The 20,426-nt window shown below is 42.7% G+C and overlaps 1 protein-coding gene across 3 annotated transcripts in view; it reads left to right on the forward strand.

Moving 5' to 3' along the window:
- Positions 1-705: 705 nt before the first annotated feature.
- The window catches only part of LOC106561924 (tetraspanin-4), a 112,693-nt gene continuing 92,972 nt past the window's right edge, over positions 706-20,426 (forward strand). The window contains exon 1 of one of the 3 annotated variants that reach the window (XM_045688973.1): positions 706-1,042. Coding sequence is in view for 1 of the 3 variants with exons in the window: in XM_045688972.1 (XP_045544928.1) it covers positions 1,034-1,042 (9 nt within the window). In the remaining 2 variants the exon portion in view is untranslated. The remainder of the gene's footprint in view (positions 1,043-20,426) is intronic. The other 2 variants (XM_045688972.1, XM_014126328.2) reach the window with 2 other exon arrangements.

Genomic DNA, 20,426 nt, shown 5'->3' on the forward strand with positions numbered 1-20,426 from the left:
TTCCTATGACCTAGTTTTTTTGTTCAAACTCATCTGATTTGTATTCTAGGGACTCTAGTGAGTAGACTGGACCCGAGTTTTATAGACACACAATCTATTGTTTTTCCTGTACAGTGCAATTTGTTTGTGCAATACAACAAATATACAGACTTTTCATAAACATTACATTTCAAAATCGCATCCTTTAACAACAGCACCAGTAAATAAACACGAATCATACAATGCAAATAATGATTTATTTAAAAAATAATTAATTGCATATTTTTTTTACCAGTAGGCTTTTATTATGCCATGATCACACCTACAGTTTTATTGCACAAAATGCTACACAGCATCATCTGGATATGTGTGCAACAAAAGTTGAACATTCAACTTCTGCTACCATTTCTGTCTTCACATACAGTTTGACACATATGTTCGATAAATCCAACGTACGCACCACAGAGAACGCAATGTAACTGCCTCTGCAAAGCAATGATGCAAGACAAACGCAGAGTTCCATCAGAAATGAATGTATTTCTGGTCGAACCAAAATGCAAAACCCTGTCGGTGTGATACGAGGCGTAAGGGGGATACGGGTGTGTTCATACAGGAACCAATGGGATGCAATAGCATACACATGGCGTTTACAGCGTACTTTTATTTTGGAGGCTAAATCCGAAAACCGGAAGTATTAATGGTGATCCAGCTAGTGCTGCTAGCACGACGGTAATCAACACTTCCTGGAACTGCGTCGAGAACCACAGAGTGAAACAGGGGAACAGAAATGGTGTTACCGACACCTTCTGTACTGGAGAAGGAGCGCATGTGAACTGATTGAAATGTACCATTGCGGAGCTCCATAAACGTGTTCGCCCAAAGGGAATTCAAATGTGCAGGCTACTATTTCTACAGTACTGATATATTTTAAAGCGGCTCTAGTTTTACAACGGGAACCTCACGCACGAGAGAGACAACTAGAGAGAGAGAGAGAGAGACTGAAAGTTAGCCTACTCACCGAGTATCCTACAGTGAGGACCATTATTGACGTGAAATGATAGACGTAAGTCTACATTTCCCTGGAAATATAGCTATTTTCAGCCAATTTACAGATTACAGACCTAGCTAACATACCAATTGATGCTAATGTCCTGGGCAAACTATGTTAATTTTATATATTCTGACACACACACACAAATACAATAACTATTTATTATTATGACTGCAGCTTTAATACTTTTTGGGAAGAGTTTTGGATACATGGTCATGGCAACAAGCAATTTCTTATCCTCATGGCAACATCTTCAAAATCACACCAATATCCCGTAGGAGAGTTAGCATTATAGTGGCATCTTTCCTTCACATAGTCTACTTAGGGCTACTAATTTACTAAGTCAATATTTATCCAATTCCATAGCAACCACGTGATGATTCAAATTTATTTCATGTATTTTTTTATTTTTCAAATCAAAATCAAATCACATGTTATTTGTCACATGTGCTGAATACAACAAGTGTAGACCTTACAGTAAAATGCTTACTTACAAGCCCTTAACCAACAATGCAGTTTTAAGAAAATATTTAGCAAAAAAAACACAATAAAATAACAATAAAGAGGATATAATATACAGTGGGTACCTGTGGAGTGAGGAACAAGAATGGTGTCAGAGAGAAACGTTCCCCTGGTTCCAGATAAAAGACAGAAATAAACTTTCCCTAGAGAATAACATTTCAGAATCCCAAGCATTCCTGGAGCTGTTCCCTCCCTTGTATTGGCTTTCCTTCTTTTGGAAGAGGAACAATGAGCCTCACTGACTGCCCAACTCATACCCACAGATAAAGGCAGGCTGATCAGCCCTACAGTATAATTTCATCATAGGACAAGAATACTTTATGTGGTCTTACAGGCTGGTATAGGAACGTAGGATTTTTTTCTATTACAAAAGTGTTAACTTCAATCTCTACAGTGCATTCAGAAAGTATTCAGACCCCTTGACTTTTTCCACATCTTGTTACGTTACAGCCTTATTCTAAAATTGATTAAAAAAAAAAAAACTATCCTCATCAATCTACACACAATACCCCATAATGACAAAGTGAAAACAGATTTTTAGATTTGTTTTCAAACGTATTAAAAAAACAGAAATACCTTATTTATATAAGTATTCAGACCATTTGCTATGAGACTCTAAATTAAGGTCAGGTGCATCCTATTTCCATTGATCCTCCTTGAGATGTTCCTACAACTTGATTGGAGTCCACCGGTGGTAAATTCAATCGATTGATTTGTTTAGTGTGACCCTTTCCATGATTTGGAAAGGCACACACCTGTTTATATAAGGTCCTACAGTTGACAGTGCATGTCAGAGCAAAAGCCAAGCCATGAGGTTGAAGGAATTGTCCATAGAGCTCTGAGACAGGATTTTGTCGAGGCACAGATCTGGGGATGGGTACCAAAACATTTCTGCAGCATTGAAGGTCCCAAAGAACACTGGCCTCCATCATTTTTAAATGGAAGAAGTTTGGAACCACCAAGACTCGTTCTAGAGTTGGCCGTCCGTCAAACTGAGCAATCGAGGGAGAAGGAGGTGACCATCGGGTTCTTGGTCAGGGAGGTGACCAAGAACCCGATGGTCACTCTGACAGAGCTCCAGAGTTCCTCTGTGGCGATGGGAGAACCTTCCAGAAGGACAACCATCTCTGCAGCACTCCACCAATCAGGCCTTTATGGTGGCCAGACGGAAGCCACTCCTCAGTAAAAGGCACGTGACAGCCCGCTTGGAATGCCAAGCATCACGTTTTGAGGAAACCTGTAACCATCCCTACGGTGAAGCATAGAGGTGGCAGCATCATGCTGTGGGGATGTTTTTCAGCGGCAGGGACTAGGAGACTAGGCAGAATTGAGGGAAAGAAAGTACAAAAAGTTCCTTGATGAAAACCTTCTCCAGAGCGCTCAGGACCTCAGACTGGGGCGAAGGTTCACCTTCCAACAGGACAATGACCCTAAGCACACAGCCAACACACCGCTTCGCGACAAGTCTCTGAGTGGCCCAGCCAGGACTTAAACCCGATCGAACATCTCTGGAGTGACCTGAAAATAGCTGTGCAGCGACACTCCCCATCCAACCTGACAGAGCTTGAGAGGATCTGAAGAGAAGAATGGGAAAACTCCCCACCTACAGGTGTGCCAAGCTTGTAGCGTCATACCCAAGAATACTGTAATCATTGCCAACAAAGTACAAAAATGTCTAAAAACTGTTTTTTGCTTTGTCATTATGGGGTATTGTGTGTAGATTGATGAGGGGGGAAAAAACTATTTAATCAATTTTAGAATAAGTCAGTAATGTAACAAAATGTCTAAAAAGTCAAGGGGTCTGAATACTTTCAGAATGCACTGTATGTTTTGACCAAACAACTGAGGACCATCAAAGTGACTTGTCATTCAAATCAATGTAATTGTTGTTGTTGATGTTGTATATTGCAGCAATGTGCTTAAGAATGTGTTGGTGTTATACCAATGCCGAGCTTAGTAAACGTAGTGAGAGCACAGACACAGCCTCCTCCATATGCGCTCCCACGCTTCAACAGGCCAATGCGGATGAACTGATGAACTCTGACTTCGCAGTTGGCTGTAGCCCACTGTTTACATTGACTTGCACAAGCCGAGAGCAAATGGAACAGGCGTACCCCAAGTTTGGGCTTTTATATTTAGCCGTGTTTTTCCTGTTGTGTTCACTAACAAGGCCAAGGTTTAGCGGAGGGAGTGTTTATGTTTTACTCCTGCAGCTGATGTTTTTTTGTCCCTGAGAGTTTTGTGTGCGACTTGTGGCTCCCTCTTGGTGTGCCAACATTCGGGTCGGGATAATTATCACAAACACTGGGTCCACTGAGAGTGGACATACCAACCCAACTCTGTAGTGTGTGTGTGTGTGTGTGTGTGTGTGTGTGTGTGTGTGTGTGTGTGTGTGTGTGTGTAAAAGAGAGGGAGAAAGAGAAATAGAAGGTCTTAATAAATAATACATGTTTTGTATCATCAATTGCACACGAGGTCCAACCGAAACTTGACTTCTGCTTTCAACCTCTGAATTGGAGAGGTGCGGGGGGCTTCCACATTGGGCGCCCGGGGAGCTGTTGTTGTGGGGGGTTAACTGCCTTGCTCAAGAGTAGAACGACAGATGTTTCACCTTGGGGATTCAAACTAGCAACCTTTTGGTTACTGGCCCAACACTCTAACCACTAGGCTGAAGATTGTAGAGCGTTTGTCTGTGTGCATACATGTGTGGGTGGGTGTGTGTGTGTGTGTGTGGTAAAAGCCTGTGTAGTGAGTGTGTGTGTATTCCTGGACAATGCACAGAGAAGCCCTTTTAAGTGGAAGGAAAGATTTGTACATACAGGTGCTGCCTTCCAAATGGAAAATATAAAGGGTGTGGGAGAGAGAGAGGGAAATGTACAGCTAGCACTAGACAGGCACTGTACTGCATACATACACTTCACAAAATGTACCATTGTGCCTCTTGTCAGGCTGGTTGTGAGATCAGATGCAGATGTGATCAAGGCCATGTTGGACCTATTTTGAAGTGTCTTTTGTTTGTTTGCTATTGTGTGGGAGAGTGCTGACGTTAAGTGGAGTGAAAAACCAAATGCCTCAACCACACACTCTTCCTCCCTCTCAGTCTCACCAACACACCCTTTACACAACAATAACAACATCTGTCTCTTGTTCAGTCTCTCTCTCTCTCTCTCTCTCTCTCTCTCTCTCTCTCTCTCTCTCTCTCTCTCTCTCTCTCTCTCTCTCTCTCTCTCGTTTTCAATTATATTTATTTTGTATTTCAGTGAGACTACATTGATTTACTCTTTACTGCATTTCGACCTCTGTTGTCCAGAATGTCATGAATGAATGGTGGTTTGCCAACCATTCTGTGGGAAGTTCCCTCAAAATGAGTACACTTTGCAATAGAAGGCTCATTAATATGTTGATGGTTTACATGGGGCTATTTAGACCTCTGGAGAGTGACAGGGTATCAAGAGTTTATCTTGATACCCTGTAATCTGGCATAGTAGTGTGATTGAGTGCTTGTAAAGATGGCGGCTTCATTCAGTCCACAACTCAATACTCCTATGGTAAAACTCTGTCACACATGAATGTGTTATCAGCTGACTGAGGAGATTTCTTGTATGTCTGATCGGTTTGATAAGGTGGTATTGTGTATACTGTGATAATGCTCTTATGCTATATTGTATAGTGTCTTTAATGGGCAAAAAGCTCTTTACTGTATGACATTAAGTATTATAACACTAAAAACAGCTTAACACGCTGTTGTGAATTTGAGGGATAGAGCCAGGAGCTGGACTTGAACCAGGGACCTCATGCATGTCAGCACAATCCACAAGCACTTTGTTGAAGAGCCTGCTCTTGATAGTCAGCAGGCCGCAGAGTGCTGTATTTAGCGACATGGTTGCTGCATTATCTATTTATTGCAAATAAGTCCTTTTTAAAGACTCATTTTCCACTCCCCTTTTCACCTCATCCTCCCCGCTGCTCTCCAGTTCGCAAATATTATAAATACAGCTGAAGTGTCACAGTGCAGCTAATATGACACTTCCTCATTGAACAAATATCCATTCCAGTTCAGGGTGTTTGATGTAATTATATCCTCAATTAGCTCCCAGTGTCTGTCGCACGTCGTTGGCGTATAAGCATATTATACTGAACAAAAATATAAACACAACCTGCAACAATTTCAAAGATTTTACTGAGTTCATAGAAGGAAATCAATCAATTTAAATAAATTCATTAGGTCCTAATCTGTGGATTTCACATAACTGGGCAGGGGCGCAGCCATGGGTGGGCCTGGGAGGGTATAGGCCCAACCACTTGGTAGCCAGGCCCAGCCAATCGAAATTTGTTTTTTGTAGAAGCACCATTTAGGCGATTACAGTTTTGAGTCATTATGGGTATGTCTGTATCAGCTTTGCACATCTGGATTGGGGGATATTCTCCCATATTTCCATGCAGATTTTCTTAAAATCTGTTAAATTAAATGGGGAGCTGCCGTGAACAGCAATCTTCAAGTCTTTCCACAGATTTTCAATGGGATTCAAGTCTGGGCTTTGGCTGGGCCAATCAAGGGATTTCACATTCTTGTTTTGAAGCCATTCCAGCATTGCTTTGGCTGTATGCTTGGGGTCATTGTCCTGTTGGTTCTTATCAAGGATTTGCCTTTATTTGGCACCATTCATTGTTCCCTCTATCCTTACCAGTCTCACAGTCCCTGCCGCTGAAAAGCTTCCCCATAGCATGATGCTGCCACCACCATGCTTCATGGTAGGGACGGTGTTAGACGGGTGATGAGCTGTGCCTGGTTTTTTACAGACATAGCGCTTTGCATTTAGGCCAAAGAGTTACATTTTTGTCTTATCAGACCACAGAGTCTTTTGCCTTATGCGCTCAGATGCTTTCACTTGCCTTTTTGCAAACTCTAGGTGTGCTGTCATGTGTCTTTTTCTCAGGAGTGGCTTCCGTATGGCCACTTTCCCATAAAGCCCAGATTAGTGAAGTGCTGTGGAGAACCTGCCAGACGGACAACAGTCTCTATCTCAGCCAAGGAACTCTGTTGTTCTGGCAGAGTGGTCATTGGGTTCTTGGTCACCTCCCTGACCAAGGTCCTTCTTGCCTGGTTGCTCAGTTTGGTTGGATGGCCAGCTCTAGTCAGAGTCTGGGTAGATCCATACTTTTTCCATTGCCCAATGATGGAAACCACTGTGGTCTTGGAAACTTTCAACACTAGACATTGTTTTATACCCTTCCCCAGATATATGCCTCGTCTCAGAGATCTACTGACCGTTCCTTGGACTTCGTGGTATAGTTTCTGCTCTAAAGTGCACTGTCAACTGTGGCACCCTATAGACAGGCGTGTTTCTTTCTAAATCATGTCCAAACAATTGAATTGGCCACAAGTGGACTACTATCAAGTTGTAGTGACATCTCAAGGATGATCAAAGGAAATTGGATGCACCTGAGGTCAATTTGGAGTGTCATAGCAAAGGGGTGTGAATACTTATGTAAATGAAATGCAGTATGTGCTGTCTGTCATCTGGGGCTGAATTCCAAATGGCCCAGGCACTCAAGGAAGATACAACGGACAATTCCCAAGGATCAGTCAGCCCATCCCCCTCTAAGGGGCCAAAATATATATCTCTCTCTACAGTATCCAGAGGACCGATTTAATGTGATATAATAATTCTACAGCAGCCATGTCTGGTATCTATCTAAACTTGTCCTCTGAGGATAACTTTTATGCCATCCAATATGGATGTAGGATCTCTATGGTAACTTGTATCTGTACCGGTGGAACTCTAAATTACTCTATACAAAGGGATTTTATTGTCTTCTTAGGAATTCTGTCTTATTTACGTTGGTCTCATCCCGCCACACAAGCCTTTATATGCTGTGACACCCTGTGGATATTGGGCCTGGGTGTTCAGGTTACTGTAAACTTGGTATCCTTTGATTGACCTTCAGATGTTATAAATGGAATGAAACACCTTTGTTCTGTCTCTTATACTATATCTAGTCCACAGAGGAAGGTTGTATGATCAATTGTAATTTCCTAGGCCTCTGGCCTAGTGGGGATCTCTTTGTTAATGCTTTGTCTTGTCAGTTAACCTTAGGATCTACAGTGCATTCGGAAAGTATTCAGACCCCTTGACTTTTTCCACATGTTGTTACGTTACAGCCTTATTCTAAAATCAATTAAATAAAAAAAAAACGAATCAATCTACACACTGTACCCTATAATGACAAAGCGAAAACAGGTTTTTATAAATACCTTATTTACATAAGTATTCAGACCTTTTGCTATGAGACTCAAAATTGAGCTCAGGTGCATGCTAATTCCATTGATCATCCTTAAGATGTTTCTACAACATGATTGGAGTCCACCTGTGGTAAATTCAATTGATTGGACATGATTTGGAAAGGCACACACCTGTCTATATGGTCCCACAGTTGACAGTGCATGTCAGAGAAAAAACCAAGCCATGAATGAGGTTGAAGGAATTTTTCCATAGAGCTCCGAGACAGGATTGTGTCGAGGCACAGATCTGGGGAAGGGTACCAAAAAATGTATGCAGCATTGAAGGTTCCCAAGAACACAGTGGCCTCCATCATTCTTAAATGGAAGAAGTTTGGAACCAGCAAGATTCTTCCTAGAGCTAGCCGCCCGGCCAAACTGAGCAATTAGGGGAGAAGGGCCTTGGTCAGGGAGGTGACCGAGAACCCGATGGTCACTCTGACAGAGATCCAGAGTTCCTCTGTGCATGGGAGAACCTTCCAGAAGGACAACCAGCTCTGCAGCACTCCACCAATCAGGCATTTATGGTAGAGTGGCCAGACGGAAGCCACTCCTCAGTAAAAGGCACATGACAGCCCACTTGGAGTTTGCCACGAGGCATCTAAAGGACTCTCAGACCATGAGAAACAAGATTCTCTGGTCTGATGAAACCAAGATTGAACTCTTTTGCCTGAATGTCAAGCTTCACGTCTGGAGGAAACCTGGCACCATACCTACGGTGAAGCATGGTGGTGGCAGCATCATGCTGTGGAGATGTTTTTCAGCGGCAGGGACTGGGAGACTAGTCAGAATCGAGGGAAAGATGAACGAAGCAAAGTACAGAAAGATCCTTGATGAAAACATGTTCCAGATCACTCAGGACCTCAGACTGGGGCAAAGGTTCACCTTCCAACAGGCCAATTACCCTAAGCACACAGCCAAGACAACGCAGGAGTGGCTTCGGAGGGAAGTCTCTGAATGTCCTTGAGTGGCCCAGCCAGAGCCCGGACTTGAACACGATCGAACATCTCTGGAGAGACCTGGAAATAGCTGTGCAGCGACGCTCCCCATCCAACCTGACAGAGCTTAAGAGGATCTACAGAGAAGAATGGGAGAAACTCACCAAATACAGGTGGGCCAAGCTTTTAGCGTCAAACCCAAGAAGACTCGGGGCTGTAATCGCTGCCAAAGGTGCTTCAACAAAGTACTGAGTAAAGGGTCTGAATACTTATGTAAATGTAATATAATATTTGCATTTTCTTTTTACAATTTTGCAAAAATGTCTGCAAACCTGTTTTCGCTTTGTCATTATGAGGTATTGTGTGTAGATTGATGAGGGGAAAAAAACAATTTAATCAATTTTAGAATAAGGCTGTAGCATAACAAAATGTGGAAAAAGTCAAGGGGTCTGAATACTATCCAAATGCACTGTAAATGCCTATAATTATGTTTTGTTAATGTCAGTATTGCCTTGTAGCTTAAGCTTTGTATGTGAATCCATTCATTTTTGCAAAGTTAAAGTACACTGCTCAAAAAAATAAAGGGAACACTTAAACAACACAATGTATCTCCAAGTCAATCACACTTCTGTGAAATCAAACTGTCCACATAGGAAGCAACACTGATTGACAATAAATGTCACATGCTGTTGTGCAAATGGAATAGACAACAGGTGGAAATTATAGGCAATTAGCAAGACACCCCCAATAAAGGTGTGGTTCTGCAGGTGGGGACCACAGACCACTTCTCAGTTCCTATGCTTCCTGGCTGATGTTTTGGTCACTTTTGAATGCTGGCTGTGCTTTCACTCTAGTGGTAGCATGAGACGGAGTCTACAACCCACACAAGTGGCTCAGGTAGTGCAGCTCATCCAGGATGGCACATCAATGCGAGCTGTGGCAAGAAGGTTTGCTGTGTCTGTCAGCGTAGTGTCCAGAGCATGGAGGCGCTACCAGGAGACAGGCCAGTACATCAGGAGACGTGGAGGAGGCCGTAGGAGGGCAACAACCCAGCAGCAGGACCGCTACCTCCGCCTTTGTGCAAGGAGGAGCAGGAGAAGCACTGCCAGAGCCCTGCAAAATGACCTCCAGCAGGCCACAAATGTGCATGTGTCAAACGGTCAGAAACAGACTCCATGAGGGTGGTATGAGGGCCCGACGTCCACAGGTGGGGGTTGTGCTTACAGCCCAACACCGTGCAGGACGTTTGGCATTTGCCAGAGAACACCAAGATTGGCAAATTCGCCACTGGCGCCCTGTGCTCTTCACAGATGAAAGCAGGTTCACACTGAGCACGTGACAGACGTGACAGAGTCTGGAGACGCCGTGGAGAACGTTCTGCTGCCTGCAACATCCTCCAGCATGACCGGTTTGGCGGTGGGTCAGTCATGGTGTGGGGTGGCATTTCTTTGGGGGGCCGCACAGCCCTCCATGTGCTCGCCAGAGGTAGCCTGACTGCCATTAGGTACCGAGATGAGATCCTCAGACCCCTTGTGAGACCATATGCTGGTGCGGTTGGCCCTGGGTTCCTCCTAATGCAAGACAATGCTAGACCTCATGTGGCTGGAGTGTGTCAGCAGTTCCTGCAAGAGGAAGGCATTGGTGCTATGGACTGGCCCGCCCATTCCCCAGACCTGAATCCAATTGAGCACATCTGGGACATCATGTCCCGCTCCATCCACCAACGCCACGTTGCACCACAGACTGTCCAGGAGTTGGTGGATGCTTTAGTCCAGGTCTGGGAGGAGATCCCTCAGGAGACCATCCGCCACCTCATCAGGGGCATGCCCAGGTGTTGTAGGGAGGTCATACAGGCACGTGGAGGCCACACACACTACTGAGCCTCATTTTGACTTGTTTTAAGGACATTACATCAAAGTTGGATCAGCCTGTAGTGTGGTTTTCCACTTTAATTTTGAGTGTGACTCCAAATCCAGACCTCCATGGGTTGATAAATTGGATTTCCATTGATTTATTTTTGTGTGATTTTGTTGTCAGCACATTCAACTATGTAAAGAAAAAAGTATTTAATACGATTATTTCTTTCATTCAGATGTAGGATGTGTTGTTCAAGTGTTCCCTTTATTTTTTTGAGCAGTATACTTGCTTTGATATTCGTTTCTCATGACCATTCCTTGATCTTAGTCAGCTAAACGCATTATACTTGATTACACATGGTTTTTCTAGAATGTTAAATTTGGTCAGCTATTCTGTTTAATAGACTTTGTTGACATACACGTTACATAGTCTTATCATTTAATTTTTTTATTTTACCTTTATTTTAACTAGGCAAGTCAGTTAAGAACAAATTGTAATTGACAATGACGGCCTAGGAACAGTGGGTTAACTGCCTTGTTCAGAGGCAGAACGACATATTTTTTTTACCTTGTCAGCTCGTAGGTCGCATGTGAGGTATACAGTGCTTTCAGAAAGTATTCATACCCCTTGACTTATTCCACGCTGTTGTTTTACAGCCTCAATACAACATTTATTAAATAGATTTTTTCTCATCTATCTACACACAAAATCCCATAATGACAATGTGAAAACATGTTTTTAGACATTTTTGCAAATGTATTGAAAGTGAAATACAGTATATGCCAATTACCAGACATTTTTATCCAAAGTGACTTAGTAGTGTGCGTCTACAGTACATTTTCATATGGGTGGCCCCAGTGGGAATCAAACCCACAATCATAACTTAGCAAGTGCCATGCTTTTCCAACTGAGCCACACCAGACTCCATGTAGGCTACATGCAGATCACCCGTCATGGATTGGTGTTTCATCTTGCGAAGTTGCTAGATGGTGATTTGCTGTCTTCAGAGAGGTAAATAGAGATCCATGGTTGAACAAATAAGCACACTAACACAACAAATCAATCAACCAAATGGAAACTTATGTAAATGTATTTGCTTCTATTAGTTTCACCCCTAACAAGGTCTTCCATTATATCATTAGCATGCATGGTCCGCCACACCACAGTCTACAGTGACTCGCTCTCTCATTGAGAAGTTCACAAGGTGCTGTTTAACTTGCTCAGCCCGGGTTTAGTTGCCGTGGCAACTAATCTGTTGGAAATCGGGAAGAGTGTGTTGATGCTGAAGCTTCCCTTATCTCTGCTTTCTTTCAAAAATACATTCCGGGTAAAGTTTGCGACACGGTTCACACAGCCATAGATTTTCCTAGATCAAGTATTCCCTCTGTTTTTGAAAAAATTGTGAGCCTGATCAGAGTCCCAGGGCACAGTCTCTCATTCCTCCTTGTTCTCTCTCTCCTACTCTGACTCTCTCTATCTATCTACCTCTGTCTACCGCTTACTCTCAGTACCTCTCCTGCTCTCTCTGTCTACCGTTCTCTCTCTCCCTCTCTCTCTCTGCTATGTGTTATACAGTATATGTGTTCTCACTTGTTTTCCGAACATTTAATACATTAGCCTGATTTGATATTGTTAATCTGCAGTAGTTGACTGACTCTCATTGTTTTTTTTGTTGTGCAGTTGAATTACTCTTCCTGGTGTCTTTTGGAGAGAGTGAAGATGCAATTAGGGATAATGACATGCTGGCTGTCAAGCGTTCCTATGCTAGGAGAGGGAGGCAGGGGACGTTATTTATGAAACAGACACATATATTTTGTGCTCACTCTGGCATTGTTTACTTCCTGGGTGACAGTGGTGTTATGGCTACTTTGATTTAAAAGCTGAATGAGGCCACAAAGGACTTACTGCATCAGCAGGTTTGACACTGTTGGGATATAGTGTACCATTTCTGTGAACGTGCGGTGTTTAAATTGACCACCAGTGGGAAAGATAGTCAAACAGAAGTGTGTCTCGCCTCATCTAAACATTGTCAAGAAACATCATGGTAGTGTGTGTGAATGAACTAGTCTGAGGGATTGTATGTTTGGTAGTTATTTAGTGTTTTGCCCTTTTTATCATTACATCAACTACTGGAGTTGGTTCCCTCGTCCCACAATTACCCTCTGTCGATCTCATTCCTCAAACATAAATAGGTGTTCTACACTACACTCCCCCTCTTTTCTCGCCTACTTTCATTTCCATATGTGCTCCAGTTTTCTTTCCTGCTATTTATTTTCACCAGTCACCAGAACATTAGCATAAGTCAGATAGATATGCAGAAAAAAGAAAAAAATAGACCGACCTGAGACAAATAAGCCAATTGGGACGTATTATGACTATCAATATTCTGTTGTAGCAAACTGTATGCCAATTTAAATAAGTTGTCCATCCTCCCCACCTCTCCCAGCCACCACTGTTGTGTAGGCCTACTGTTTAACATCTTTGGTTTTGAGTCATGTTGGACAGCTATGTCCTGGGAAATGTTCTTGTTACTTACAACCTCATGCTAATCACATTAGCCTATGTTGGCTCAACCGTCCCGCGCGGTTTTAAGTAACAAGAACATTTCCCAGGACATAGACATATCTGATATGGGCAGAAAGCTTAAATTCTTGTTAATCTAACTGCACTGTCCAATTTACAGTAGCTATTGCAGTGAAATAATACCATGCTGTTATTTGAGGAGAGTGCACAGTTATGAACTTGAAAATGTATTAATAAACCAATTAGGCACATTTGGGCAGTCTATATACAACATTTTGAACAGAAATGCAATGGTTCATTGGATCAGTCTTAAACTGTGCACATACACTGCTGCCATCTAGTGGACTAAATCTAAATTGCGCCTAACCTGGAAAATTAAATTTTGGCCTTTCTCTTGCATTTCAAAGAAAAAAAACACCCCCAAAAAACTTTTTTTTTCTTTGTAAACTCAGCAAAAAAAGAAACGTCCTCTCACTGTCAACTGCGTTTATTTTCAGCAAACTTAACATATTTGAATGAACATAACAAGATTCAACAACTGAGACATAAACTGAACAAGTTCCAAAGGCATGTGACTAACAGAAATTGAATAATGTGTCCCTGAACAATGGGGGGGTCAAAATCAAAAGTAACAGTCAGTATCTGGTGTGGCCACCAGCTGCATTACGTACTGCAGTGCATCTCCTCCTCATGGACTGCACCAGATTTGCCAGTTCTTGCTGTGAGATGTTACCCCACTCTTCCACCAAGGCACCTGCAAGTTCCCGGACATTTCTGGGGGGGAATGGACCTAGCCCTCACCCTCCGGTCCAACAGGTCCCAGACGTGCTAAATGGGATTATGATCCGGGCTCTTCGCTGGCCATGGCAGAACACTGACATTCCTGTTTTGCAGGAAATTATGCACAGAACGAGCAGTATGGCTGGTGTCATTGTCATGCTGGAGGGTCATGTCAGGATGAGCCTGCAGGAAGGGTACCACATGAGGGGGGAGGATGTCTTCCCTGTAACGCACAGCATTGAGATTGTCTGCAATGACAACAAGCTCAGTCCGATGATGCTGTGACACACTGCCTCAGACCATGATGGACCCTCCACCTCCAAATCGATCCCGCCCCAGAGTACAGGCCTCGGTGTAACGCTCATTCCTTTCGACAATAAACGTGAATCCGACCATCACCCCTGGTGAGACAAAACCGCGACTCGTCAGTGAAGAGCACTTTTTGCCAGCCCTGTCTGGTCCAGTGATGGTGGGTTTGTGCCCATAGGCGACGTTGCCGGTGATATCTGGTGAGCACCTGCCTTACAACAGGCCTACAAGCCCTCAGTCCAGCCTCCCTCAGCCTATTGCGGACCTTCTGAGTACTGATGGAAGGATTGTGCGTTCCTGTTGTAATTCGGGCAGTTGTTGTTGCCATCCTGTACCTGTCCCGCAGGTGTGATGTTTGGATGTACTGATCCTGTGCAGGTGTTGTTACACTTGGTCTGCCACTGCGAGGACGATCAGCTGTCCGTCCTGTCTCCCTGTAGCGCTGTCTTACACGGAACCCAAACCGGCTGCGCGCCATTGTGCATAAATGGATTTTGTCCCCCCACACCAAACGCGTTCCACGACACGCAGGTTAAAATATCAAAACAAACTCTGAACCAATTACATTAATTTGGGGACAGGTCGAAAAGCATTAAACATTTATGGCAATTTAGCTAGCTAGCTAGCTTGCACTTGCTAGCTAATTTGGCCTATTTAGCTAGCTTGCTGTTGCTAGCTAATTGTCCTGGGATATAAACATTGAGTTGTTATTTTACCTGAAATGCACAAGGTCCTCTACTCCGACAATTAATCCACACACAAAACGGTCAACTGAATCGTTTCTAGTCATCTCTCCTCCTTCCAGGCTTTTTCTTCTCTGGACTTTCATAAATTAGGTGCATTACCGCCACCGACCTCATTCGTCTTTCAGTCACCCACGTGGGTATAACCAATGAGGAGATGGCACGTGGGTACCTGCTTCTATAAACCAATGAGGAGATGGGAGATGCAGGACTTGCAGCGCGATCTGCGTCACAAATAGAACTGACTTCTATTTTAGCCCTTGGCAATGCAGACGCTCGTTGGCTCGCGCGAGCAGTGTGGGTGCAATAATTGAATAACATAGATTTCAAAATGTGTTTTGCAACGCTCGCGCACGCAATGCGAGCGGTGTAGTCAGGGTATTAGGCGTCTCACAGTATGGACATTGCACTTTATTGCCCTGGCTACATCTGTGGTCCTCATGCCTCCTTGCAGCATGCCTAAGGCATGTTCACGCAGATGAGCAGGGACCCTGGGCATCTTTCTTTTGGTGTTTTTAAGAATCAGTAGAAAGGCCTCTTTAGTGTCCTAAGTTTTCATAACTGTGACCTTAATTGCCTACCGTCTGTAAGCTGTTAGTGTCCTTAACGACCTTTCCTCAGGTGCATGTTCATTCATAGTTTATGGTTAATTGAACAAGCATGAGAAACAGTGTTAAAACCCTTTACAATGAAGATCTGTGAAGTTATTTGGATTTTTACGAATTATCTTTGAAAGACAGGGTCCTGAGAAAGGGACGTTTCTTTTTTTGCTGAGTTTATTATCTTTTTCCAGATCTAATGTGTTATATTCTCCTACATTAATTTCACATTTCCACAAACTTCAAAGTGTTTCCTTTCAAATGGTATCAATAATATGCATATCCTTGCTTCAGGTTCTGAGCTACAGGCAGTTAGATTTGGGTATGTCATTTTAGGCGAAAATTGAAAAAAGAGAGGGTTTTTAATGCAACTCAAGTTGTGCAGAGGTAAGATCAATGTTGGACTCACCACTTTTTTGTATTATTTCAAACTGAATCGTACTCTTTTATATCATATAAAAATATATGCCATTTAGCAGATGCTTTTATCCAAAGCGACGTACATTCATACGTGCATAATTTTTTACGGGTAAAGACAGCATGACTGAAATGGTACTATATGTTTATTGGAAAAGATGTGTGAAGGAGTGGCCCACAGTCTGTTGGAGTGCTTATCTCTCTATATTACTGAAAGTTACATGAAAAAAATAAAAAATGCCCTTATGTTGATGACTTTTTTTCAAATCCAATCAGTTTTCCATGTTGATTGAACATGATCACATTAATTTATCTTTTTTGGGGGGGGGACACACTTTAATTCAACCTTTTTTTTTGCCCAGTGGGAAGTGTATTTGATTGTCTTCTGTGAGTAACTTTTTCGGACTCCTTTGAGTTAGTCTATTTTGTTATATATTTTTTTAAGCGAGCTAAATTGCAAACACTCGCTAACTGAAGTGAACATAATTAGGGCTGGATTCTATCAGACCACTACTGCGAAACAAACATGGTGTGTTTCGACCAGTCAGTCTGTTAGGAAATGTGGGGGAGCGTATGCAGAGAACTATAATATAATTCATACATTTTAAAACATGAATTACTTACCAGCCGGTGTGTTTCAACTAGTAAACACGATCGTCCGGGTTACGGCACCAGAACTCTTTTATGTTCCCACAGCGGGGAACATAAAATGTTCCCACATGACTAATTATATTTCTACGATTATTAATTCTATATGGTGAGAACCTCAGAGGAACTCTGCATTTCCCACTTAACAGTTTTAACTCAATGTCTCTAAGCTTGCACTGATTATGATGAGGCCAGCTTTACCACAGTTGAGCTACACCTGCAGTGAGAGTTTGATTGAATTCTACACTCTTAGATAAAGAAAGGGGCTCTCGACAACCTAATGGGTTCTTTGGCTGTCCCAATAGAAGAACCCTTTGAAGAACCCATTTTTGGTTCCAAGTAGAACCCTTTTCACAAATGAACCAAGAGAAGCAAAAAGGGTTCTCCTATATTCTGAGAGTGTAGCCCTATGCCATTGGCCATGTTGTTTGGCCTTAGCTCACCAGCAACACTGTCTGCATCAGGAAAGGCTTTCTAAGCTAGTAGCTACCGTAATCAAACAACAGCATATTGGTTCTCATTCTTTATACTGCCATGTTAAGTGGATGATTATGTACCCTTGGGAACCGGGAATCCATTACACGTGAATGCAAGACAGATATGAGGCAGTAATGTGTTTGCGTCTGCTGAACTATCTAGTGCAATCTAACGTGGAGAGGGTAATGAGGAATGATCCTTTGGAAAGAAATGGCTTTGGTTATAATCAAAGACGAAGCAACGCACGTAACTGATATGCACCGTGCACACACACACACACAACTGCCCGCTGACCTGACCCGACATGTGCCCCCAATACTCTCTGTCTTAATCTGCATTTACCACTCTCTTTCACCAGTGTCACTTTCCCACTTTCCTTGCTTCCCTCTTAATCAAGTTCCCTGGCTGTCGCCTACACCTGTCAGAGAAAGCTAGTGACGAGATTACTCATACTGCGATTTCAGTCCCTTCACCGTTATTCACCTGCTATACTCTGTTAACGCCATGATGTAAGTGAGCCCAGTGGCTTGTGTAGGTGTGTGGGGCTGTATGCATGCTTAGATGTGTGCTAGGTGCGTTCTGAATTGGCTTTCTGCATTTGTGTAAGATCCCTTTCATACTAAGATGTTTTTTTCTGCCAACTTTACCATACCGCCAACTTTTCCTTATATCTGAAAGGTATTGCCAGGATCAAAGCTGAAACTTTTATTTCGACCAAACAACCTAGTAATAATCATTTCAGTAAACTCCTGCTTAAGGCGTCCGAATACTTCCCATCTGAAACAATTAGAAAAAGTTTGTGCATATATTGATTGACGGCCTTTATGTGACGTTTTGGTCTGCAACAAGGATTTTCGGGCTGTTCGGGCGCACACAATTTTTTCTCGCGGCAAGCCGAAGTAGGTACGTCCATTCGTTGGTGATTGGTCAACAGTAGGGATTATTCACCAAACATTTTAGTTAGATGTAAAATTACGCGACTAAAATCTCCTTGGCAAAAACGTCAAAATTAATGACAGATATCTTGAGTTATCTTAGATGAATTCTGACTATTCTGGCCACGGCGTCTCAAGATAGACAAACAGAACTATTGCCGATTTTATTTATTTTTATATTGAATTTTTTCAAGCAAATATCTTTTTAAGGGAGTTTGCGAGCACACTTGCTAGGCGCCAGCTGAACCGAATACATGCTGACGCCTTTAGTATGAAACGTAGCCTTAATGCTGAGGTGGCATTGGCACGCACTATGCTCTTAAATGGTTCTCTCTTGATGGTTGCTACGCAGCACCAGTTAACCATCCTCCTGCCAGTTCTAAACTTTGTCAAGCATGTCATGTCTCACCGCATAGCCCACCACTAAGCATGCACTGTTTTCTTAACCCCAACTGGATGGATCCATAAAGAATTACAGTGGGAATAAATATCACCGAATGGCAAAAATATTGGAATAAAGTAGGCTATTGAAATTCAAGGCATGTATCAAATTGTTGCTTACTGAACCTCCCGAAGTCATCCAAGCAATAGTGTGGTCAACTAGATGATGATTTCAGCACCGTTTTGATTGGGACAGATCCATCGTGCTGCTTTGAGACAAGCATGGGGACTGAATCTCCATTTTCATGTTGGTTAGGCTACAGTTACGCTGGGGAAATGCTAGCTAAGTTGAGGTGAGTGCTGCTCATGATCATCTTGTCTAGTTGGCTCATCTACTTGAACATTTTGCCAGCATGTTATGTAGTTTAACAAGTGGATTATTTTACTCTTCAGGCGCTTAGTAGCCTAGGCCTACTCCTGACCAAAAGCCTGAGACCACTGACTTGTCTCAATCAATGTGAGTTTGTTTCACTGAATCTCTGTCTGTATAGGCTATTTGGTTCATTGGTTTCTGGCTGGGCAAAAAATGGTTTCTGGTTGGGCTCCCGAGTGGCGCAGCGGTCTGAGGCACTGCATCTCAGTGCTAGAGGCATCACTACAGACCCTGGTTTGATTCCAGGCTGTATCACAACCGGCTGTGATTGGGAGTCCCATAGGGCGACGAACAATTGGCCCACTGTCGTCCGGGTTAGGGTTTGGCCGGGGTAGGCCGTCATTGTAAATAAGAATTTGTTCTTAACTGACTTGCCTAGTTAAATAAAGGTTAAATAAATTTTTTTTTTAAAAGTGGAGGTGGTATAGCTCATCTATTCGTTTGTTCATCTATCACTGCTCAGAGACTTTCAGCATGCAATAATGTAGCCCAAATCAAGTTTAGGCCTTTTATTTTGCTCGATCGCACATAGGCAACTACACAAGCCCGCGGAGGTTGAAATATTAACGCCAGAGTCCCATGCTTTTGAAAATAGGATTGCTATTATTTTCTATCAGTATCATGATGAAGATACTCTCAATGTAAGACCATACGCCTGCTCCCTAACAAAGTGGGTAGGAAAAAGATGAGACATGGGCTTTTTATCACTTTTATTAATATGAAAGCTGTTCCACACCTTCCCGTGACACAAGTTGTATTTTATTCTGTTATGTTCCATTACATTCTTACTACAAAATATGTGTGTTCTGTGATCGAGGTAGGTGTGCCTTGTCTGTTTTAATGAACAAAATAATGAACTATTGATTTCATTCATTTGAACGTAACATAATTCAATTCAAAATATACTATGCTATTGTTTTAAAAATACATTTTATTAGTCTTGTAATGTTTCCTAGGACCCACCTAAACAAATTAATAATGGATTTATTACAATGAACACCCACCCACATCTGCTCACCACTACTACCACTTGTCACAGGCATACACACGGGAGGTATAAAAGGCGTATGCAGGCAAGAATGTAGTAAAAATGGGCCTGTTTGTAAGGGGGTCATATAAACATTGCCCAATTTTTTTTATAGGCAAAATACCATAAATCCTATGTAAAAGCAGTATAAGTGTGTGTGTGTGTGTGTGTGTGTGTGTGTGTGTGTGTGTGTGTGTGTGTGTGTGTTCAGGTGTCTGTCTGTGTGCATGTGTGTGTGGGGGGGAAGGATCTATGAGTGTGTGTATGTGTGCTAGATGGATTATGTGCTGCAATCCTTACACCCTGTCCTCAAAAGGGATTTTCTCCCCTAATCTCATCTAATTCCTCTGGAGACAATGGCTGCAGGATTAGACTTGCGATGAGCCAACACCTCCCCAAACCCCAGTTTTGTGTCTCTGTGTCAGTCTCACATACACCTCTACCCCGTCTCAACACCCATTCATTACAAACTCACTCATTCTCAATAATGTTCGTAATCTGCATGTGCGGATGCATAAAGAAAGCAT

The sequence above is a fragment of the Salmo salar genome, chromosome ssa11 (genome assembly GCF_905237065.1).
Source record: "Salmo salar chromosome ssa11, Ssal_v3.1, whole genome shotgun sequence".
Lineage (NCBI taxonomy): Eukaryota > Metazoa > Chordata > Actinopteri > Salmoniformes > Salmonidae > Salmo > Salmo salar.